Here is a 20,360-nt window from a genome sequence, read left to right on the forward strand (position 1 = left end):
AGAAATCTTAGTGAGATGTTTAGGGCTCTGAATGGCCCAAGTATGCTCAAAACTGATGACATCCTTCCTCTTCCTCAGGACACATGAGGAAGGATAGTTGCAGGATGGATTTACTGATATTTACCTTCAGCCAGCATATACACCAATGCCAGGAGTATAGTAAATAAATTTGATGAATTTGTAGTGCAGATCAAGACATCAAAGGCAGATATTTTTGGGATATCAAAGACATGGTGTCACACAGATATAATGTTGAGTCAGTTTGGTGTGACATAAGCACTGGGAAAGCAAAATTGGTAGGAGTTTGTTATAGGCCTAATGACTCTGATGAGTGCAGTGAACAACTATACAGAGAAATAGAGTGGGCCAGTTTGGTTTGGTTTGGTTTGGATTTTATTGGCGCATTAGCAACAAAGGCTATAACGCGCCAAGACCAGGTAATATCTAAAAATTTAACATCTCAGTGACCTAATTAATTAGGCCACCATGTCCAGATCTAAAAACAAAAAACATAAATAAATAACAATAACATATAAATTTTAAATACGATTAAAAACCTTTATTGCTTTCAAAAAGCTAAAAATAGCAGACACGTTGTCATTGTCGGATAAAATCTGACTGAGTGTATAAGGCACAGTCAGATGATTAAAAGCGGTAAAACAGGTGCTGTTAAAATCTGCACAGTCAATTAAAAGGTGTCTGATCATTAAAATTGTGCCACAGGACACACACATAGGAGGGTCATCAGCCCTCAGCAAAAATGAATGAGTCAAATGACTATGTCCTATGCGGGTCCAGGCGAGAACAACTTCCTCTTTACGATTCCTGCGCAGACTAGACTGCCACGGTTCAATTACAGGCTTTATACGATATAATTTATTCGCAGTCTGTCTATTCCACGAATCCTGCTATTGGGAATGTATCTTTTGGTGTATTATCTGCCTGTAGTCTGTATAGGGGACTGACAGGCAGCAATTATTATTGGGAACTGCTGATTTGGCTGCGGTGTCAGCCAAATCATTTCCCCTAATCCCAATGTGGCTGGGAATCCAGCAGAAGCGGATATCATATTCACGTTCATGGAGAAAGTGAATCTTCTGCTGAAGGCTAGACAGAACTGGATGAGAATTATATCTCACAGTTATTAAAGCCTGTAACATGCTGAGAGAGTCAGAATATAAAATGAACCGATGGTATTGGCATTCACTAATGTGATCCAAGGCTAACTCTATAGCGTGCAGCTCTGCAGTAAATATGCTGCATTCAGAGGGAATCTGCTCCAATGTAGTGGTGTCTGTAAAGACAGCAGCAGATCCCACATATGATTCCGACTTCGAGCCGTCTGTGTAAACTGGCGCGAAGTCAGAATGTTCAGCTCGGTGTGCTGAATAAAGCTGCAGGTAGACAGACGATGGAGTGTCCGACTTTCCCCAAGTTCTAAGGGACAAGTCACATGTCGGAACATGAGCATGCCAGGGTGGAAGGGGTTGCTTCGGTGTTTGAGCAACCTTGTCTACCTTGATATTAAGTTCTTTGAGTAGCTCTTGGAGACGAATACCAAAAGGACGATTGGCAGCCTTACAGGTGTTGTACAAATTTTCCCATCGTGGCTCAAAAACGGATAGGCACGTAGGATGGTCTGGCAGGGATTTCAGTTTTAGAGCGTAGTTTACAGACAACTGTTTACGTCGAAGCGATAACGGTGGTTCGTTTGCTTCGACGTATAAGCTCTGGACTGGAGATGTTCGGTATGCTCCAATAGCGGTACGGAGACCAAGATGATGGACAGGGTCCAGCCAACGAAGTACACTGTCTCTGGCCGAATTGTATACCAGAGACCCGTAATCGAGTCTGGATCGTACAAGTACATGGTAGATGTGTAGTAGGGTGCATCGATCCGCACCCCAAGATGTAGAGGAAAGAGAGCGCAGAATATTCAGCCCTCTTGTGCACTTTGTGCGGAGTTGACGGATGTGATCCAGAAAGGTTAGCTTTTTATCAAATAAGAGTCCCAAAAATTTTGTGTCCGCGGCTACTGGAATAGCATTTTGTCCGAGCCTTAATTCAGGTTCAGGATGAAGATTACGCTTGCGACAAAACGTGGGCCAGTAAATCAGAATGTCTTATAATGGAGGATTTTAACTTCACAGATATTGACTAGAACTTGTGGGTTGGTCACTCGCACACTAGCAAGTTTGAGAGGAAACCAGTGGAAGAAATACTCTTGATCTGATTAACGGCAGTGATTATTCATGTATTAAGAATTTACAGATAAAGGATCCACTAGGTGGCAGTGATTACAGTCCACTGATGTGGGATTTACTTATCAGGGGTAAGGGGAAGGGTTTTTGCTTTCATAAAGGTGACTACAGTGGTCTCAAAGATTATTTAAATTTTATACAGTGGGATCAACTAATGATGTTATCAACAGCAAATTCTAAATGGGAAGCATTCAAGGAATAAAACTTAGACACTACTAGGCTTTTCATACCAACTAAGAAATATTGTTCAATGTTTAGGCCCAAAGGATGTCAGATGTACTAATGAGACTCATGACAGGGAAGAAAAATGCATGGGATGCATATAAATTATCAGGCAACATAGACGCCTATAGCAGATATAAATGAGTCTGTAATCAATCATAAAGGAGGTTAGGTAAGCAAAAGCAGATAATGAGACATCTTCGGCAAAGGCAAGCAAAGAAAAATAGCAAAGACTTCTTTACACTCTAAAAGGAAGGGTATGAATCAGTGGTCTGCTTGATATTGATGGTTTGATTCTGCTCAGATAGCTGCCAAATTGAGTAAGTAGTAGTAGTAGTAGTAGTAGTGGCACATGATGCAAGAAAGCAAGTGTAGGAGCTTATGCAGCATCAGCCAAAAAAAAAAAACACACTATTCCCTCCAAATGCCTGTCCAGTTCCTCCTTAAATTTATTTAACCTATCAACTTCCACAACGACAGATGGAAGTTTGTTCCAGCAATTAACCACCCGCTGGCTAAAGGCAAATTTCCGCACATCTATTCTACATCTGTCCTTTCTTAATTTGAACTTATGTCCCCGTAGGTTGGTAATCTGAACAAGTGGAAGGATCCCATCAGAATTCAGCGTGCTCAACCCATTCAAGGCCTTATAGACCTCAATCAGATCACCGCGCAGGTGCCTAGTCTCCAGCCACTGCAATTTGCAGAACTTAAGCCTCTCTTGGTAAGAGAATCCCTTCATTCCCCTCACCAATCGTGTTGCTCTTCTCTGTACACGCTCAAGCAAATCTACATCCTTCCTAAAATGAGGCATCCAGACCTGTACACAGTACTCAAGGCGTGGCCTGACCATTGCCTTATACAGAGGGACAATCACCTCCTTTTCCCTGCTAGCAAAATTCCTATATATCATTGACAAAACCCCATGACCCGCCCTAGCAGCCTGTCTGCACTGCTCAGAAAACTTCATATCTGACTGCACAATTACTCCCAGATCTTTTTCATTTTCTACCACCTTAAGTGTAGTACCACACAGTTGGTACGTGTCTCTGGGGTTACTTCTACCCATATGCAGTACTTTGCATTTGTCAAGGTTGAACTTCAGTTGCCACTTCTTAGCCCATCTGCCCAAATTATCTAGATCCTGTTGCAGTAGCACACTGCCATTACAGTCATTAACAACCCTGCCAACCTTTGTGTCATCTGCAAACTTCGACATTAAGCCTGATATACCTTCATCAATATCATTGATAAATACACAAAACAACAGTGGACCCAACACCGAACCCTGTGGGTATTGGTATTGGTATTGGTATTGTTATTTCTGGCGCAAGGGCTACTAGGGCCATATTGCGCCTATCAAAGGTATGGAGTTCAGACATTGTGATTATAGAATCATATCAGATGCGATCATATAGTTGTATCTCTTTGAGGAAGCAGAAAAATTCTTGAAGATTTGCATCATTGCCTATAATATGACGAAGTGTTAAAGGTTCTTGAAGATTTCGTATAATACTGAAAGAGGATATTCGGGCGTCAGTGTATAGTGTACAATCAATGAGAATGTGTTTGATTGTGAGAAAAGCGTTACAGTGCGTACACTTAGGAGGATCGTCTCCTGTGAGTAGATAAAGATGGGTGAGGTGACTGTGACCGATTCGCGCTCTGGACAGGAGCACTTCTTCCCTTCTGCTTGCACGGAAACTGGAAGTCCATAACTGTGGTTCAGATTTTATTTGCAGGAGCTTGTTCTGCGGTTGAGCTTGCCATAGAAGTGTCCACTGTTCCTTACATACATGTCTTATATAGGATCTGTAGTCAATGTATGGAACGTAGTAATTTGTAGATGTTATGTTGGATGATTGTTTTGCTGCATAATCCGCTTTTTCATTACCTGATATCCCCATGTGGCCTGGGATCCAACAAAAGATGACTACTTGCTGTTGCTCTTGGATATGCATCAGCCGAGATTTTATTATTGCTATTACAGGATGTGTTGGCGAGGAGGAATTTTGCAAGGCTATAAGTGCGCTCTGTGAGTCTGTATATATCACAGTTTTTTGGATTGACAGATGGAGGATATTTTCTAAGGCAAGATTGATGGCCCATAATTCTGCTGTGTAACTGCTGCATTCAGTGGGCAAGGAAACAGAGATGGTGTTATAGGGAAAGACAGCTGCAGCCCCGACTCCACTTTCAGACTTTGATCCATCAGTGTATACTTTTGTAAAATGTGGATAATTTTGTGTGTGAGCAGTATGAAGTTGCTGTATATTGATATTAGCAAGCGAATGTTTTCCCCAGTTTAGGAAATAGCTGTCACAGGATACTTTAATAGAATACCATGGAGGATCTGCACTGTTTGAATTTTTGAAGACTCTGTCAAGATGTATATTCCAGGTTTGCGATAATGCTTGCAATCTGATACCAGTAGGTTGAACTGCTCTAGGTTTGTTTCTATAGTGCATAGAGAACTGTGGATCATTAAGTATTGGCCGAATGGGGTGAGTAGATACACTTTGAATTTTAGCAGCATAATTTAGGAGTAACATCTTTCTCCTGAGTCTGAGGGGAGGTTCATGTGTTTCAATATAAAGGCTTTGTACTGGCGATGTTCTAAAAGCACCTACAGCAATCCTGAGGGCAGAATGTTGAATAGGGGCAAGTCGTGCTAACACGCTTTCCCTAGCAGAATCGTACACCGGGGCACCATAATCAAGGCGAGATCTGATTAGGGCTCTATATAAGTGAAGTAAGGTGCAACGATCTGCACCCCACGATGTAGAAGAGATAACTCTTAGTATGTTCATTTTTTTCTGGCAAACAGTCCGTAGATGATTAATGTGTTCTTTAAAGTTCAATTTATTGTCAAAAATCACACCAAGAAGAGGAACGTTGTTCACAACAGTGACAGGTTGGTTTCTTAGGTGTATTTCAGGATCTGGGTGCATCTTTCGTTTGTTACAAAAGTGAATGACACTAGATTTCTGATAGGATAGTCGGTAGCCATTCTGTGTCATCCATAGTTCGATATTATTTATTGATGTTTGAAGTTGCCTCTCAATATAACTCATGTTTTGTGAACTGCAAGAGACCGTCAGGTCATCAGCATAAAGGTATGAATTCACTGTATTGGGAATAACTTTAGTCCCGAACCCTGTGGGACTCCACTAATAACATTAGTGCACGAAGAGCAGCACCCATTGATTACCACCCTCTGTCTTCTCCCACTTAACCATCCTTTTATCCATTGTAGCAACTTACCCTTAATACCATTCTGCTCCAATTTGTACAGTAGTCTTTCATGCGCAACAGTGTCAAAAGCTTTCCTGAAATCCAAGTATATGATATCAAAATTATTTTTTGCATCCAGTTCCTTTGTGACCACATCATAATAACCAATCAGTATTTTGCCTCTACATTTATACTTGAGGAATTATATAGGGAAGTGGAGAATAGAAGCTTATTAAACTCTAACAGGGAGCTAAATGATTTCATAATAACTGAGAGCAAAGTGGAGGAGAAATTGTTGAAGTTAAACATAAGAAAGAGGCACCTGGGGTAGATGGGATCTATCCAGTTATATTTAAGGAGGAGGCAAAGGATGTAACCAAATCCCTAAATTATGAGAGCATTGTTGGACTCAGGAGAGGTCCCCAAGGACTGAAGGTGTGCAAATGTATCTCCAAATCACAAAGGGGAATCAAAGAGTGACATGAGTAAGTTTAACTTCTGTTCCAGGAAAAATAACGGAGTCATTGGTTAAAGATGCATTGCAGGATCATCTAGACAAGACAGCAGCAATAATGCAGACAGAGCATGGGAAAAACTGCAGTAATAATGTAGATACAGTTTTGTTAAGGGGAAGTCTTGTCTGACCAATTTGATTGGATACTATGATGTGGTCACAAAGGAACTGGATGCAAAATTAATTCTGATATCGTATACTTGGATTTCAGGAAAGCTCTTGATACTGTTGCACATGGACGTCTACTGGAGCAGTATGGCATTAAAGGCAAGTTGCTACAATGTATAAAAGGATGGTTGAGTGGGAGAAAACAGAGTGGTAATCAACGGACACTGCTGTTCGTGGATTAATATTATTAGTGCCCCACCCCCAGGGTTTGGTGTTGGGTCCATTGTTTTATATATTTATCAATGATATTGATGAAGGAATATCAAGTTTAATGTCGAAGTTTGCAGATGATAACAGACGTGTCTTGTCATAACAATAAGATTGCGAGATTATTGTATAATTTCTAAGGACTTGTATTTTCTTTTTCAAAAATCAGTGCTGGGTCACAGACAACTCTTTCAGAAACATGTTCTAGAAAATCCCTTTTTAATTCAAGACATTAGAGAAGGTACAAGAAAGTTAAATATCCTTCATCTAATTTTCTCCTAAGAACCAACTGATAGCAATTTGTGCAGCACTGATTTTATGATATTATGATTTATTTAATGATATTATGATTACTCTTTGCTATCAGTTCCTGAACTATCATTTTTGATATGGTTTGGCTTCTTCAAGAGAATTTTGACCCTCTTGTACTTTCCCTAATGTGATCAAATAAATAAAGTTATCTAGATGGTTCAATAAACTACTCCCCACATGTTTGCATGTCCAGTTCCAGTCCATAAGAAATGTAAAACCAGTAAATGAAAAAAAGCAATAACTGCAGTAAATCAAAATGCACTTGAAGGTTATATCTTTATCCCTTGCACAGTATTTGCAGTGATCCCCCCCCCTCCTCCACTCATCTTGAAGCCCTGTAACAACTGCGCCACTGTGCCCTGGTAAACTCTTGCCTTGCACTTCACAATATCCTCCTTTCAGTGAGCAAAACAGAGAAGAACACTAAGAGCAGGAACTTTTTAGACTCATGCAAGATACCTAAAACTGCCATTTCAATACTGATCTGCTTGGATCACTGCATTATTAATAACGTCTTAAAAGTGATTGACAAATTAAATGAATCCATCTTCAAAAATTACAAGCCAGCTCAAAGCAGCTAAAATCAAGGATAGTTTCAAAAATATAAATTTCTGAAATTATCATTCTCTGCCTAAAATGTATAAAAAAAGTTTAAACATTTATACTTGTGATATTATTATCTGTCTATGATGGGGTGTGTTTATCTGGGCATTTGTTACAATTTATCTCATAAAATGGATCCAACAACATTTTAGTAAAGGTGATACCAAAAATGAGCATCTTTTTTCTCATTATTTATTGTTTAATATTTTTATGTAATTAGAGTCTATGTAGTGCATACATACATGCAAATATAAAACCAACTTCATTTAACTATTAAGAAAGCATAAATTGCACAGGAAATCACATAACACAAATTTCAAACTAATTTCTCTCTGCTTTTACGTGAGAAATTTTGGGGCAAAAATCAAATAATGGATAATTCAAAACCAATTAATTCAGATATGAAAATAGGCTCTTAAGTTTCAATTTATCAAGGTTTTAAGGCATGCACACAAATCTTCTAATATATTTAGAATATACCTGTTCCTGGAATAATATTTATAACTCCTGGAGGAAATCCAGCAGCAACAGTAATTTCAGCCAATTTCAGAGCACTAAGAGAACTAACTTGGGCTGGTTTCAAAACTACAGTATTTCCCGCTGCAAGGCACGCAGCCATCTTCCAGGACACCATCATTAGTGGATAATTCCAGGGTGTAATTATACCACATACACTATTAAAAAACAACAAACAAAAAGTTGAATATAAAATGCATTCTGCTATTATAAAGTAGTGTGCCTGTTACACAACAGGGTGTCCTTTCAGTCTTAGTGTGCTTTAGAGAATAAAAAATTCTTAAGTATTCTGCAAACTACTGCAGCCCTGGTCAAAAATTAGCTATAGTATTTTTTAAATATGTTGCAAAGCATGCAGCAGAAAATACTGCAAAATTCTTGGACCAATAAAATATTTATACTGGCACTTAAAATGTAAAACAATCTAACAAAACTAAGTACAGGCAACCCTTGTATAACACGGTACTTCAGCAATGTGGTTTCACTCTAACACAGTTGGAGAATTGTGGTAATCCTTGCATAACACAGTATTTTCAAGCTTTTGTGTGTGGGGGGAGGAACCCTGCTATTATATTGGATGTAATTTTTCAATTTCCATTCTTTTTTGTGAATCCCCATTGTTGACTCGCTAGTCATTATGCAAAAAAAATTGTGAAATCCTAGTATCTTATTTATTTATTTTTTTTGGAAAATCCCTGTATTAGGTTCTGTGCTATTAAACTTGTGCTTGTTTGAGACCATAAAAAATTGACTTCGAAGTGTGCAGTTTGTGATTTTAAGGCTTTTGTAAGGTTATTTTGGTTTTTATTTGATTGTTTATAAATTTTTCCAGCTAGGAATTACTAAATTTTATTCTTAAGAACCATACTGGAATAATTTCATCGTTGTAAATTAAATTCCAGCCCTAAATTATGCCTAAGGAAAGTAAAAAACACCACTCAAAAGAAATTTATTTCTCTAGAATCAAAGATACAAATTTTGGATCATCTTAAAAAGGGGGAAGGTATCATATTGCAAAAAATTTAAATTTTAATGAAGCAACAATCCGGACCATAAAGAAAAATGAACAGAAAATTAGGACTGCTGTTGCTGCTAGATCTATCAATTCTGCAACTATGACAGCTTGTCCCTGAGCGCCAATAACTGAGAAAATGGAAAAAGCACCCAGTATTTGGATTGACTGTAAAAAACGGATACCATTAGATGTCAATGTAATCAAACCAAAAGGCACTAAAAATTTATAGCCATTTAAAAGAAAATGGAGAATCATCTGTTAACTCTGATTGTGTTATCAGTAAAGGTTGGTTTGAGCAATTTAAAAACTGTTTCTCATTATATAACATAAGCATTCAGGGTGAAAGTGCACCAGCCAATAATGAAGCTGCTAAAAAAAGTATGCAGAGGAATTTCAAAAAATTATTCAAGACATCATCATGTCTTCAATAATTTTTAATCCATTGCAGGATGCAGGCCTCTCCTGAAACTTTCTAGTTGCCTGTGTTTTGTACAATGGCCATCCATTTACTGCCAACGAACTCTTAAATTTCATCTATCCATCTCTGTTGTTGTCTTCCAGGTTTTCTTTTAGCTCCTCTTGGGTACCATTCTGTTATTTCCTTAGTCCATCTGTCATCATGTCTTTGAGCTGTGTCCTGCCTAAGTCCGTTTCAGTTCCTTAGTTTTGATAATAATGTCCTTTACTTGAGTTTGCTGCCTATCCATGTGTTTCTCTTTTTTTTTGTACTCGCCTTTTCCCATTATTATATGGGGTCAGCGTTTTTATTGTTTTGGCATGCAATTTTTACGGCCGGATGCCCTTCCTGACGCCAACCCTCACCCTTTATTCGGACTGAGGATATGCGGTGGTCATTCCCTGAACTTCCACAGCAACTGGCCTCTAATACCACACTGCTAATATCTGTGTAGCAGTCTTCCATATGCAACAGTATTAAAAGCCTTTCTAAGATCCAAATATATGATATCAAAATTATTCCCTGCATCCAGTTCCTTTAAGACCACATCATAGTATCCAATTAAATTGGTCAGACAAGACTTCCCATAAACAAACTCATGATGTGCCTGAGCTGTAACTGAAGTCTTGTCTAGATGATCCTGCAGTGCTTCCTTGACCAGTGCCTCCATTAATTTCCCTGGAACAGAAGTTAAACTAACAGGACTGTAATTACTTGTTTCGCCCTTTGATCCTCCTTTGTAAATTGAGGTCACATTTGCACTTCTCTGGTCCACGGGTACCACCCGAGTCCAAGGAAGCTCTCATAATTATGGCTAAGAGTTTGCTTACTTCCTTTTCTGCCTCCTTTAATATAACTCGATAGATCCTATCCACCCTAAATGGTTATCTAATGAACTAATGAGACACGTAACAGAGAATAAAAATGCATGGGATGCATATAAATTATCAAGCGACTCAGAAGCTAGTCTGTAATCAGGTCACAAAGGAGGTTAGGCAGGCGAAGGCAGATTACGAGAAATCCTTGGCAAAAGATGCTAAGAAAAACAGCAAGGATTTCTTTACTTATATAAACTCTAAAAGGAAGGGGATGAATCTGATTGGTCCACTTGACATCGATGGTTCGACTGTTGATGATCCTGCTCAGATAGCAAACAAACTGAATGGGTATTTTGCATCTACATTCACACATGAGGAATTATTAAGGTTTGAAAATGGCAGAAGGTTTGAAAATGGCAGAAGGTTATCAAATTGTAGCAGGATACTTAATGATTTTGTAATAACTGAAAGCAAAGTGGAGGAGAAATTGTTGAAGTTAAACATAAGAAAAGCACCTGGGGTGGATGGGATCTATCCAGTTATATTAAAGGAGGCGGCAAAGCAACTAAGCAACCCTTAGCCATAATTATGAGAGCATCCTTGGACTCAGGGGAGGTTCCCACAGACTGGAGATGTGCAAATGTATCCCCAATTCACAAAGGGGGATCGAAGGGTGACACGAGTAATTACAGACCAGTTAGTTTAACTTCTGTTCCGGGTAAAATAATGGAGTCACTCGTTAAAGATGCACTGCAGGATCATCTAGACAAGACTGCAGCAATAATTCAGACACAGCATGGGTTTGTTAAGGGAAAGTCTTGTCTGACAAATTTGATAGGATATTATGATGTGGTTACAGAGGAACTGGATGCAAAAAATAATTTTGATATCATATATTTGGATTTCAGGAAAGCTTTTGACACTGTTGCGCATGGAAGACTATTGTACACATTGGAGCAGAATGGTATTAAGGGTAAGTTGCTACAATGGATAAAAGGATGGTTAAGTGGGAGAAGACAGAGGGTGGTAATCAATGGGTGCTACTCTTCATGGACTAATGTTATTAGTGGAGTCCCACAGGGTTCGGTGTTAGGTCCACTGTTGTTTTGTATATTTATCAATGATATTGATGAAGGTATATCAGGCGTAATGTTGAAGTTTGCAGATGATACAAAGTTGGCAGGGTTGTTAATGACAGTAATGGCAGTGTGCTACTGCAACAGGATCTAGATAATTTGGGCAGGTGGGCTAAGAAGTGGCAACTGAAGTTTAACCTTGACAAATGCAAAGTACGGCATATGGGTAGAAGTAACCCCAGAGAAACGTACCAACTGTGTGGTACTACACTTAAGGTGGTAGAATATGAAAGAGACCTGGGAGTAATTGTGAAGTCAGATGAAGTTTTCTGAGCAATGCAGACAGGTTGCCAGGGCAGTTCATGGGGTTTTGTCAATGTTATATAGGAATTTTGCTAGCAGGGAGAAAGAGGTGATTGTCCCTCTGTATAAGGCAATGGTCAGGCCACACCTTGAGTACTGCGTACAGGTCTGGAGGCCTCATTTTAGGAAGGATGTAGATTTACTTCAGCGTGTACAGAGAAGGGCAACAAGATTGGTGAGGGGAATGAAGGGATCCTCTTACCAAGAGAGGCTTAAGTTCTGCAAATTGCAGTGGCTGGAGACTAGGCACCTGCACGGTGATCTGATTGAGGTGTATAAGGCCTTGAATGGGTTGAGTACGTTGAATTCTGATGGGATCCTTACACTTGTTCAGATTACGAACCTAAGGGGGCATAAATTCAAATTAAGAAAAGACAGATGTAGAATGGATGTGCGGAAATTTGCCTTTAGCCAGCGGGTGGTTAATTGCTGGAACAAACTTCCATTTGTCATTGTGGAAGTTGATAGGTTGAATAAATTTAAGGAGGAACTGGATAGGCATTTGGAGGGAATGGTGTGATTTTTTTTTTTTGGCTGATGCTGCATAAGCTCATACACTTGTTTTCTTGCATCACATGCCACTACAACTACTACTACCCCAGGTGCCTTTCTTATTAGCATTAGTAAAGGCACATGATGCAAGAAAGCAAGCTTATATATCATCAGCCAAAAAAGACATCCCTCCAAATGTCTGTCTAGTTCTATTAAGCTATCAACTTCTACAACAGATGGGAGTTTGTTCCAGTAATCAACCACCCGCTGGCTAAAGGCAAACCTCCGCACATCAATCCTACAAGTATCTTTCCTCAATTTGAATTTATGCCCTCTCAGGCGATTATTCTGAGCAAGAAGAAGAATTCTATCAGCATTGAGCATGCTCAATCCATTCAAGGCTTTATACACCTGAATCAGGTTATCTCGCAGGTGCCTAGGCTCCAGACACTGTAATTTGCAAAACGTAAGCTTTTATTCATAAGAGCAACCCTTTGTTCCATTCACTAATCTTGTTGCTGTTTTCTGTATTCGTTCCAACAGCTCTACATCCTTCTAAAATGTTCATCTAAAACAATTTCTCTTTCACTTTGCACTCAGTTATTACAAAACCATCTAGCTCACTACCAGAGTTTAATTCACCTCTGAAATTGCTTTCCCTGAATAACTCCTCATGTGTGAATGTAGATACAAAATACTCATTCAGTTTGTTACCTACCTCGGCAGGATCATCAACATTAAGTGGGTCATCAAAATTAAGTTGAAAAATCAATATCAAGTAGATCAATCCGATTCATTCCCTTCGTTCTATATTTTACATAAGTAAAGAACTGTTTGCTGTTTTTCTTTGCATCCTTTGCCAAAGATTTCTCATAATCTGCCTTTGCCTGCCTAATCTCCTTTGTGACTTGGTTATAGACCAGCTTATATCTATCTTAGGCTTCCATGTCACCTGTAAATTATATCTATCCCATGCATTTTTTTTTTCTGTCGCATCAGTTTATACATTTAGGCCTAAACCTTGAACAGTATTTCTTAGTTGGTATGAAAAGCCTAATAACTTCCAAGATTAATTTTTTGAATGTTTCCAATTTGAATTTTCTTTTGGTAACATCATCAGTTGCTCCCATCATATAGAATTTAAAAACTGTCTCAGACCACCATAGTCACCTTTACAAAATCAAACAGCCTTTCCTTTACCCCTGATGGTAGTTACCTCTTTCAGTAAATCCCACTTCAGCTCACTGTGATCACTGCCACCCAGTTGTTCCTTTATCTGCAGATTCTTAATGCATGAACAATCACTACTGGTAATCAGATCAAGAGTATTACTTCCTCTAGTTGCCTTCCGAACACGCTGCTGTCATCCAATAAATCCACAAAAGCCTTGCTAGTGTGTGAGTGAGTGACCAACCCACAAATTTCAGTCAATATCTCGGAAATTAAAATCTCCCATTATAAGACACTGTGATTTACTGGCCCACTATTTCTATGTACAGTTGTTTATTATACTCATCAAAGTCATTTGGCCCCTCATCATCATCATCATCAGCCATTTTCAATCCACTGCAGGATGAAGGCCTCTCCAGCAACTTTCCAGTTCCTTCTGTTTTGAGCACTGGCCATCAATTTACTACTCAAAAACTCATGAATTTCATCTATCCATCTCCGCCTTTGTCTTCTAGGTTTTCTTCTAGCTCCTCTTGGGTACCATTCTGTTATTTTCTTAGTCCATCTGTCATCATGTCTTCGAGGTATGTGTCCTGCCCAAGACCATTTTAGTTCTTTAGTTTTGATAAGAATGTCCTTTACTTGAGTTTGCTGCCTAATCCATGTGTTTCTCAATATAATTCGTTCCCAATATAATTCGTTCCATTCTTCGCTGTGTAGTTCTTAGCTTCTCTTCCATTCTTTTGGTGAGTGCCCAAGTTTCACTTCCATAAGTCATGGTGGGGAGTATACATTGATTCATTATTTTACGTTTCAGACAAACTGGGATATTGCTCTTCAGTATGTGACTATATTTCCTGAATGCTATCCATCCAAAATTTATTCTTCTCTTGACTTCCAGCCATTTATCATTATTACAGCTAATAACTTGTCCCAGATAAGTATATGACTCCACCTTTTCAATTACTGCTCCTTCAATCATTATTTCCCTTTCCGTGGCATACTTGTTCATCATTACTTTTGTTTTAGCCATATTCATCTTTAGTCCAAAATCCTTACTAACTGTGCATAACTGATTAAGATTTTCCTCTAATTCTTTGGGATCGTGGCTTATGAACACAATGTCATCTGCAAATCGTAAATGGTTTAGGTACTCTCCGTTCACATTGACTCCTTTCTGCGACAAGTCTAATCTTCTGAAAGCTTCCTCAAGGGCAGCAGTAAACAGCTTCGGAGATATTGTGTCTCCTTGTCCAACTCCTTTCTCGATTTTAAATTTGCTACTGTCTTTGTCTAGTCTAATAAAGGATGTAGCACTCTCATATATTTTCTTCAAAATCATAATATATGGAGTATCTATGCCTTGTCTTTCCAGTGCCCGAAACATTGCCTTATGCTGTATGGAGTCAAATGCCTTTTCATAAACCACAAATGCCAGGCATAATGGTGTTTTATATTCATTTGCTTTCTCCATTAGCTGTGATATTACGTGAAGGTGATCCATAGTTGAGAATCCTGTCCTAAAGCCAGCTTGCTCTTTCGGTTGATTCTCATCAAGTATTCTTTCTAATCTGTTAGTAATGACCCTTGTGAACAACTTGTAGATGTGGGATAACAAGCTAATTGGTCTATAATTTCCAATTTCTGATTTATCTCCTTTCTTATGCAGCAAAACTATGATTGCATTATTCCACTGCTTAGGCATCGCACCTTTTCTAATGCACTTTGTGAAGAGCCTTGCCAGTTTTTGCGTTATGTCTCTTCCTCCCAATTTTAACTCTACAGTAACTTCATCTTCCCCCGGGGCTTTCCGATTCTTCATTTTCTTCAATGCATGTTCTACCTCATCAGGAAGAATATCGGGTATGTCGTATGTGTTGCTACTTTGCAATCCATCTTCCCCACTGCTGGTATCATTCCCTCGCTCCTTGTATAATTCTCTATAGTAGTCTTCTGCTATTTGAATTATGCCTTCTCTGCTGTTTATAAGTACACCATCGCTATTCATCAGTTTCAGTATCATTTGTCTTTCTGTATTACTGCTCATGGCTGCTGATTTAAATCCTTTGTTTTCCCTTAATGCTTGTTCTACTTTTCTTGTGTTAAATCTTCTTATGTCCTCTCTGAGTCTCTTTCTAATGGCTTTGCATAACTCAGTATACTCAATTTTCTCCCTGTCAGTGTTTTTCTTGCTCTTCATTTGTCGTCTTTGGTTCATCATGACAAGTGTTTCTTGACTAATTTTTTCTTCTTTGGATTTCTGTTTCCCTATAGGTTTCTTGGGCTTTATCACTTTCAAAAAGTTGTAATATTCCTCGTCGATATCTTGGTCCTCAGCAGTCTGCAGAAGCTCATACTTGTTCTTAAGTTCCAGTACATACTGCTTTTTCTCCTCTTCTGTTATCTCAAAGACCTTTGTATTATTTACTCGAGTCAGTTTTTTCCTTTCCTTTCCTACATCTATATCAAGTGTACATCTTACCATTCTGTGATCACTTCCAACATTTACCTTATTCAGGACGGTAACATCAGTCACAATATATCTTCTGTTAGTGAGGATGAAGTCAATTTCATTAGTTGTTAATCCATTTGGACTCTTCCATGTCCACTTTCTGTTCACCCTTTTTGGCCCCTAACACACCCCTACTCTTAATTTTGCTTTCCCACTGTCACACCAAACTGTCTCGACACTACTCTGTCAATCCATGTTGATAGACATAACTAATAGCATAACTCCTCCTCCCTTTCTATCCAGTCTATCCTTCCTGTACGCATTGCACTCCCCAAATTCCATTTCTGCTTTCCTGATATTTGTGTGACACCCACATCTCTGATATCCCAACAATATCTGCCTTTGATGTTTTGACCAACACCTCAAATTCATCAAATTTATTTACCAAATTCATCAAATTTATTTACCAAATTCCCAGCATTGGTGTCCACACAAGTATACATGTGCCTGTTCCTATTCTTTGCTACCCAAACACAGCCCATCTATTTACTTGTTCTGCATTGACTCCACAGTCCCTGAAATCTGCTGCGCCTTGTTTTCCAGGCTGCTGCTAATTCCAATAGAAGCAGTGCAAGAATCACTTTCACCTCTGCTAGCGGCTACTGTTAACCTATTAGTCCATGTATTCCCCCACCAAGCTAGCAGTTTTCCAAACCCTCCTCACACTGCCTCAATAGCATCAGCAAATATAAGTGTATCTCATCCTACAGGGATGGGATACTCTTATATTTAAGTGTATCCCATCCCTATAATTGCACTCTCTCCTGTTAACAAGCACAAACCAGGCTGATAAAATTCTACCCCTTGAACCTTGCACAATCTCTCCAGGGCCGAATTGATCAGCAAGGCTCTCATCATATACTCCTTCTTATTGTATCTGTACAGAATTGCAGACACTGTCAAATTTAACCCTAACTCATGGCTTATTTTCAACATTGACCTGTACCTTTTAAGTAATTCTGCCAGTCTCCTACTTAATATCATTAGGGCTAACATGTACAACAATATCACCTTTTGTGCCCTTAAAATATATCTGCTCTATGTCATCAACCTCTGCCCCCTGGCAGACATACTATGACCCTGTTCCACCTATCCTTTTTTGCACAAATATTCCCCATTTCCCTGACAATAATCACTGAGAACTAGTTCCTGTGGGACCAGCACATTCTGCCTTGGGGGCTGCCTCTGTGTTGGTGATATTCAAGTGAAGCTCTGGCACTGATGTGGGCAGCGGAGTGCTTGATGGACCCCTTAATTTAGATCCTTCGAGGGCATCTACCTTGTCCTTCAAGCTCTCATATAGGCCCACAACAATGCTCATTTGGTGCCTGAGTCCTCACACTCCTTAGATTGTATGCATAGAAAGCATTCCCCTTGGCAATACCAGGTCCCATTCCTGATTGTCCACAAACATCAAACAAGCAGGACATTTGAAAAAGCTGTTAATCAGAGGACAAATGCTCCCCCCCCCCAGTTCTCCCTTGAACCACAGCACTCCCATTAGCTTGAGCCTTTTGCTTTGCTGCTCTGATTCAATTTCAATATAAAAATATAAACTTAAACTTTCTTATTTTTTTTACTCCTTTCTTCTCAGGCCATTATGCTAATCTACAGAAGAAAGCAGATCTCAAAATGTGAGGATCAAGTCCCCCCCCTCCTAATTTACTTCTGTATGGGTAATAAACTAATCCATAAATAAAGGTTTTCATATTTATCCATGTAGTACTATTTTTTTTTTAAATTATTTATTTGCTAACATAACTCTTAAAACGCCTTTCCAACACTTTAATTATTTAAATTAACATTACTTAAAATCAAATTTGTTGAAGGCTGTGGGGAGACACATTGCCATAAGCTATATGTAGTCTCTCTCTCTCTCTCAATTTTTTCCTAGAATGGAGTAAAATCCAGGATGCACCACCTTTGCTAATAATCTATAATTGATCTTAAGAGTGCCATTTATAATTAGCATTAGCATTAGCATTAGTAGAGGCATTTGATGCAAGAAAGCAAGCTTATGCAGCATCAGCAAAAAAAAAAAAAAAAAAACCCACTTCCACTTCACCCCTCTGTTCGTTCAAAATACCTGTCCAGCTGAGCCTTAAACTTATTTAGGCTATTAACCTCCACCACAAGGGATGGAAGTCTGTTCCACCAACCAACCACCCGCTGGCTAAAGGCAAATTTCCGCACGTCTATCCTACATCTGTCTTTCCTCAATTTGAATTTATGCCCTCTCAGGTGATTTTTCTGAGCTAGAGGAAGAATCCCATCAGCATTGAGCATGCTTAAACCATTCAAGGCTTTATACACCTCTATCAGATCACCTCGCTGGTGCCTAGTCTCCAGACACTGTAATTTGCAAAACTTAAGCCTTTCTTTGTAAGAGCACCCCTTTGTTCCATTCACTAATCTTGTTGCCCTTCTCTGTACTCGTTCCAGCAGCTCTACATCCTTCTTGAAATGAGGCCTCCAGACCTGTATACAGTACTCTAGGTGTGGCCTGACCATCGCCTTATACAATGGAATAATCACCTCCTTATCCCTGCTGGAAAAATTCCTGTATATCATTGACAATACTCCATGAGCTACTCTTGCAGCCCGTCTGCACTGCTCAGAGAACTTCATATCTGCCTGCACAACCACCCCCAAGTCCCTTTCATTCTCTACCACTGTCAGTGTAGTACCACAGAGTTGATACGTTGCTCTGGGGTTGCTGTTTCCCATGTGTAGTACTTTACATTTGTCAATGTTAAACTTCATTTGCCACCTCTCAGCCCATCTGCTCAACCTTTCCAGATCCTGTTGCAGCAGCATAGTGTCAGTAGTGTCCTTGACAACCCTTCCAACCTTTGTATCGTCTGCAAACTTGGACATTAAGCCCGATATACCATCATCAATATCATTTATAAATACAGAAAACAATAATGGACCCAACACTGAGCTCTGAGGGACTCCACTAATAACATCAGTCCACGATGAGCAGTGTCCATTGATTACCACTCTCTGTCTTCTCCCCCTCAACCACCCCTTTATCCATAGCAGCAATTTGCCTCCAATGTCACACTGCTCCAATTTGTGTAGCAGTCTTCCATGTGCAACAGTATCAAAAGCCTTTCTAAGATCCAAGTATATAATATCAAAGTTATTCCCTGCATCCAGTTCTTTTGTGACTGCATCATAGTATCCAATCAAGTTGGTCAGGCAAGACTTCCCCTTAACAAAACCATGCTGTGTCTGAGCTATAACTGAAGTCTTGTCTAAATGATCCTGCAGTGCTTCTTTAACCAGTGCCTCCATTAATTTTCCTGGAACAGAAGTTAAGCTCACAGGTCTATAATTACTTGTGTCAGCCTTTGATCCTCCTTTGTGAATTGGGGTCACATTTGCACATTTCCAGTCTATGGGTACCTCCCCTGAGTCCAAGGAAGCTCTCATAATTATGGCTAAGGGTTTGCTTACTTCCTTTTCTGCCTCCTTTAATATAACTGGATAGATCCCATCCACCCCGGGTGCCTTTCTTGTGTTTATCTTCAACAGTTTCTCCTCCACTTTACTCCCAGTTATTTCAAGATTCTGTAGCTTACTGCTAGAGTTGAATACACCTCTGGCATTCCCCTCGCTGAATAACTCCTCATGTGTGAATGTCGATGCAAAATATTCATTTAGTTTGTTAGCTACCTGAGCAGGATCATCAACACTTGACCCATCAATATCAAGTGGACCAATCTGATTCATCCCCTTCCTTCTAGAGTTTACATAAGTAAAGAACTCTTTGCTGTTTTTATTTGCATCCCTTGCCAAGGATTTCTCGTACTCTGCCTTCGCCTGCCTAACCTCCTTTGTAACTTGGTTGCATATCAACTTGTATCTATCATAGGCTTCTGTGTCATGTGTTAATTTGTATGTATCCCATGCATTTTTCTTCTCTGCCATATGCCTCATTAGTTCATCTGACATCCATTTTGGCCTAAACCTTGAACAATATTTCTTAGTTGGTATGTAAAGCCTAGTAGCTTCCAAGATAAGTTCTTTGAATGCTTCCCATTTTGAATTTGCTGTTGGTAACATCATCAGTTGGTCCCACTGTATAGAATTTAAATACTGTCTCAGTCCATCGTAGTCGCCTTTACGGAAGCAATAACCCTTCCCTTTACCCCTAATGGTAGTTACCTCTTTGAGTAAATCCCACTTCAGCACACTGTGATCACTGCCACCTAGTGGTTCATTTATCTGCAGATTCTTAATGCATGAAGAATCACTGCTGATAATCAAATCAAGAATATTACTCTCTCTAGATGCCTCCCGAACATGCTGATGTAGAAAACAATCATCCAATAAATCCACAAAAGTCCTGCTAGTGTGTGAGTAACCAGCCCATAAATTCCAGTCAATATCTGGGAAATTAAAATCTCCCATT

General features: G+C 39.3%; 1 protein-coding gene across 3 annotated transcripts in view; it reads right to left on the reverse strand.

Moving 5' to 3' along the window:
- LOC150078525 (mitochondrial 10-formyltetrahydrofolate dehydrogenase) overlaps positions 1–20,360 on the reverse strand; it is a 910,691-nt gene that overhangs the window by 288,652 nt on the left and 601,679 nt on the right. For all 3 annotated transcript variants that reach the window (XM_090385282.1, XM_090385283.1, XM_090385284.1), the window contains one exon: positions 8,002–8,195. In XM_090385282.1, the coding sequence (XP_090241408.1) occupies positions 8,002–8,195 (194 nt within the window). The remainder of the gene's footprint in view (positions 1–8,001; positions 8,196–20,360) is intronic.

Source organism: Mastigoproctus giganteus, chromosome 11 (assembly GCF_048544385.1).
Source record: "Mastigoproctus giganteus isolate SK-2022 chromosome 11, ASM4854438v1, whole genome shotgun sequence".
In the NCBI taxonomy this organism is placed as follows: domain Eukaryota; kingdom Metazoa; phylum Arthropoda; class Arachnida; order Uropygi; family Thelyphonidae; genus Mastigoproctus; species Mastigoproctus giganteus.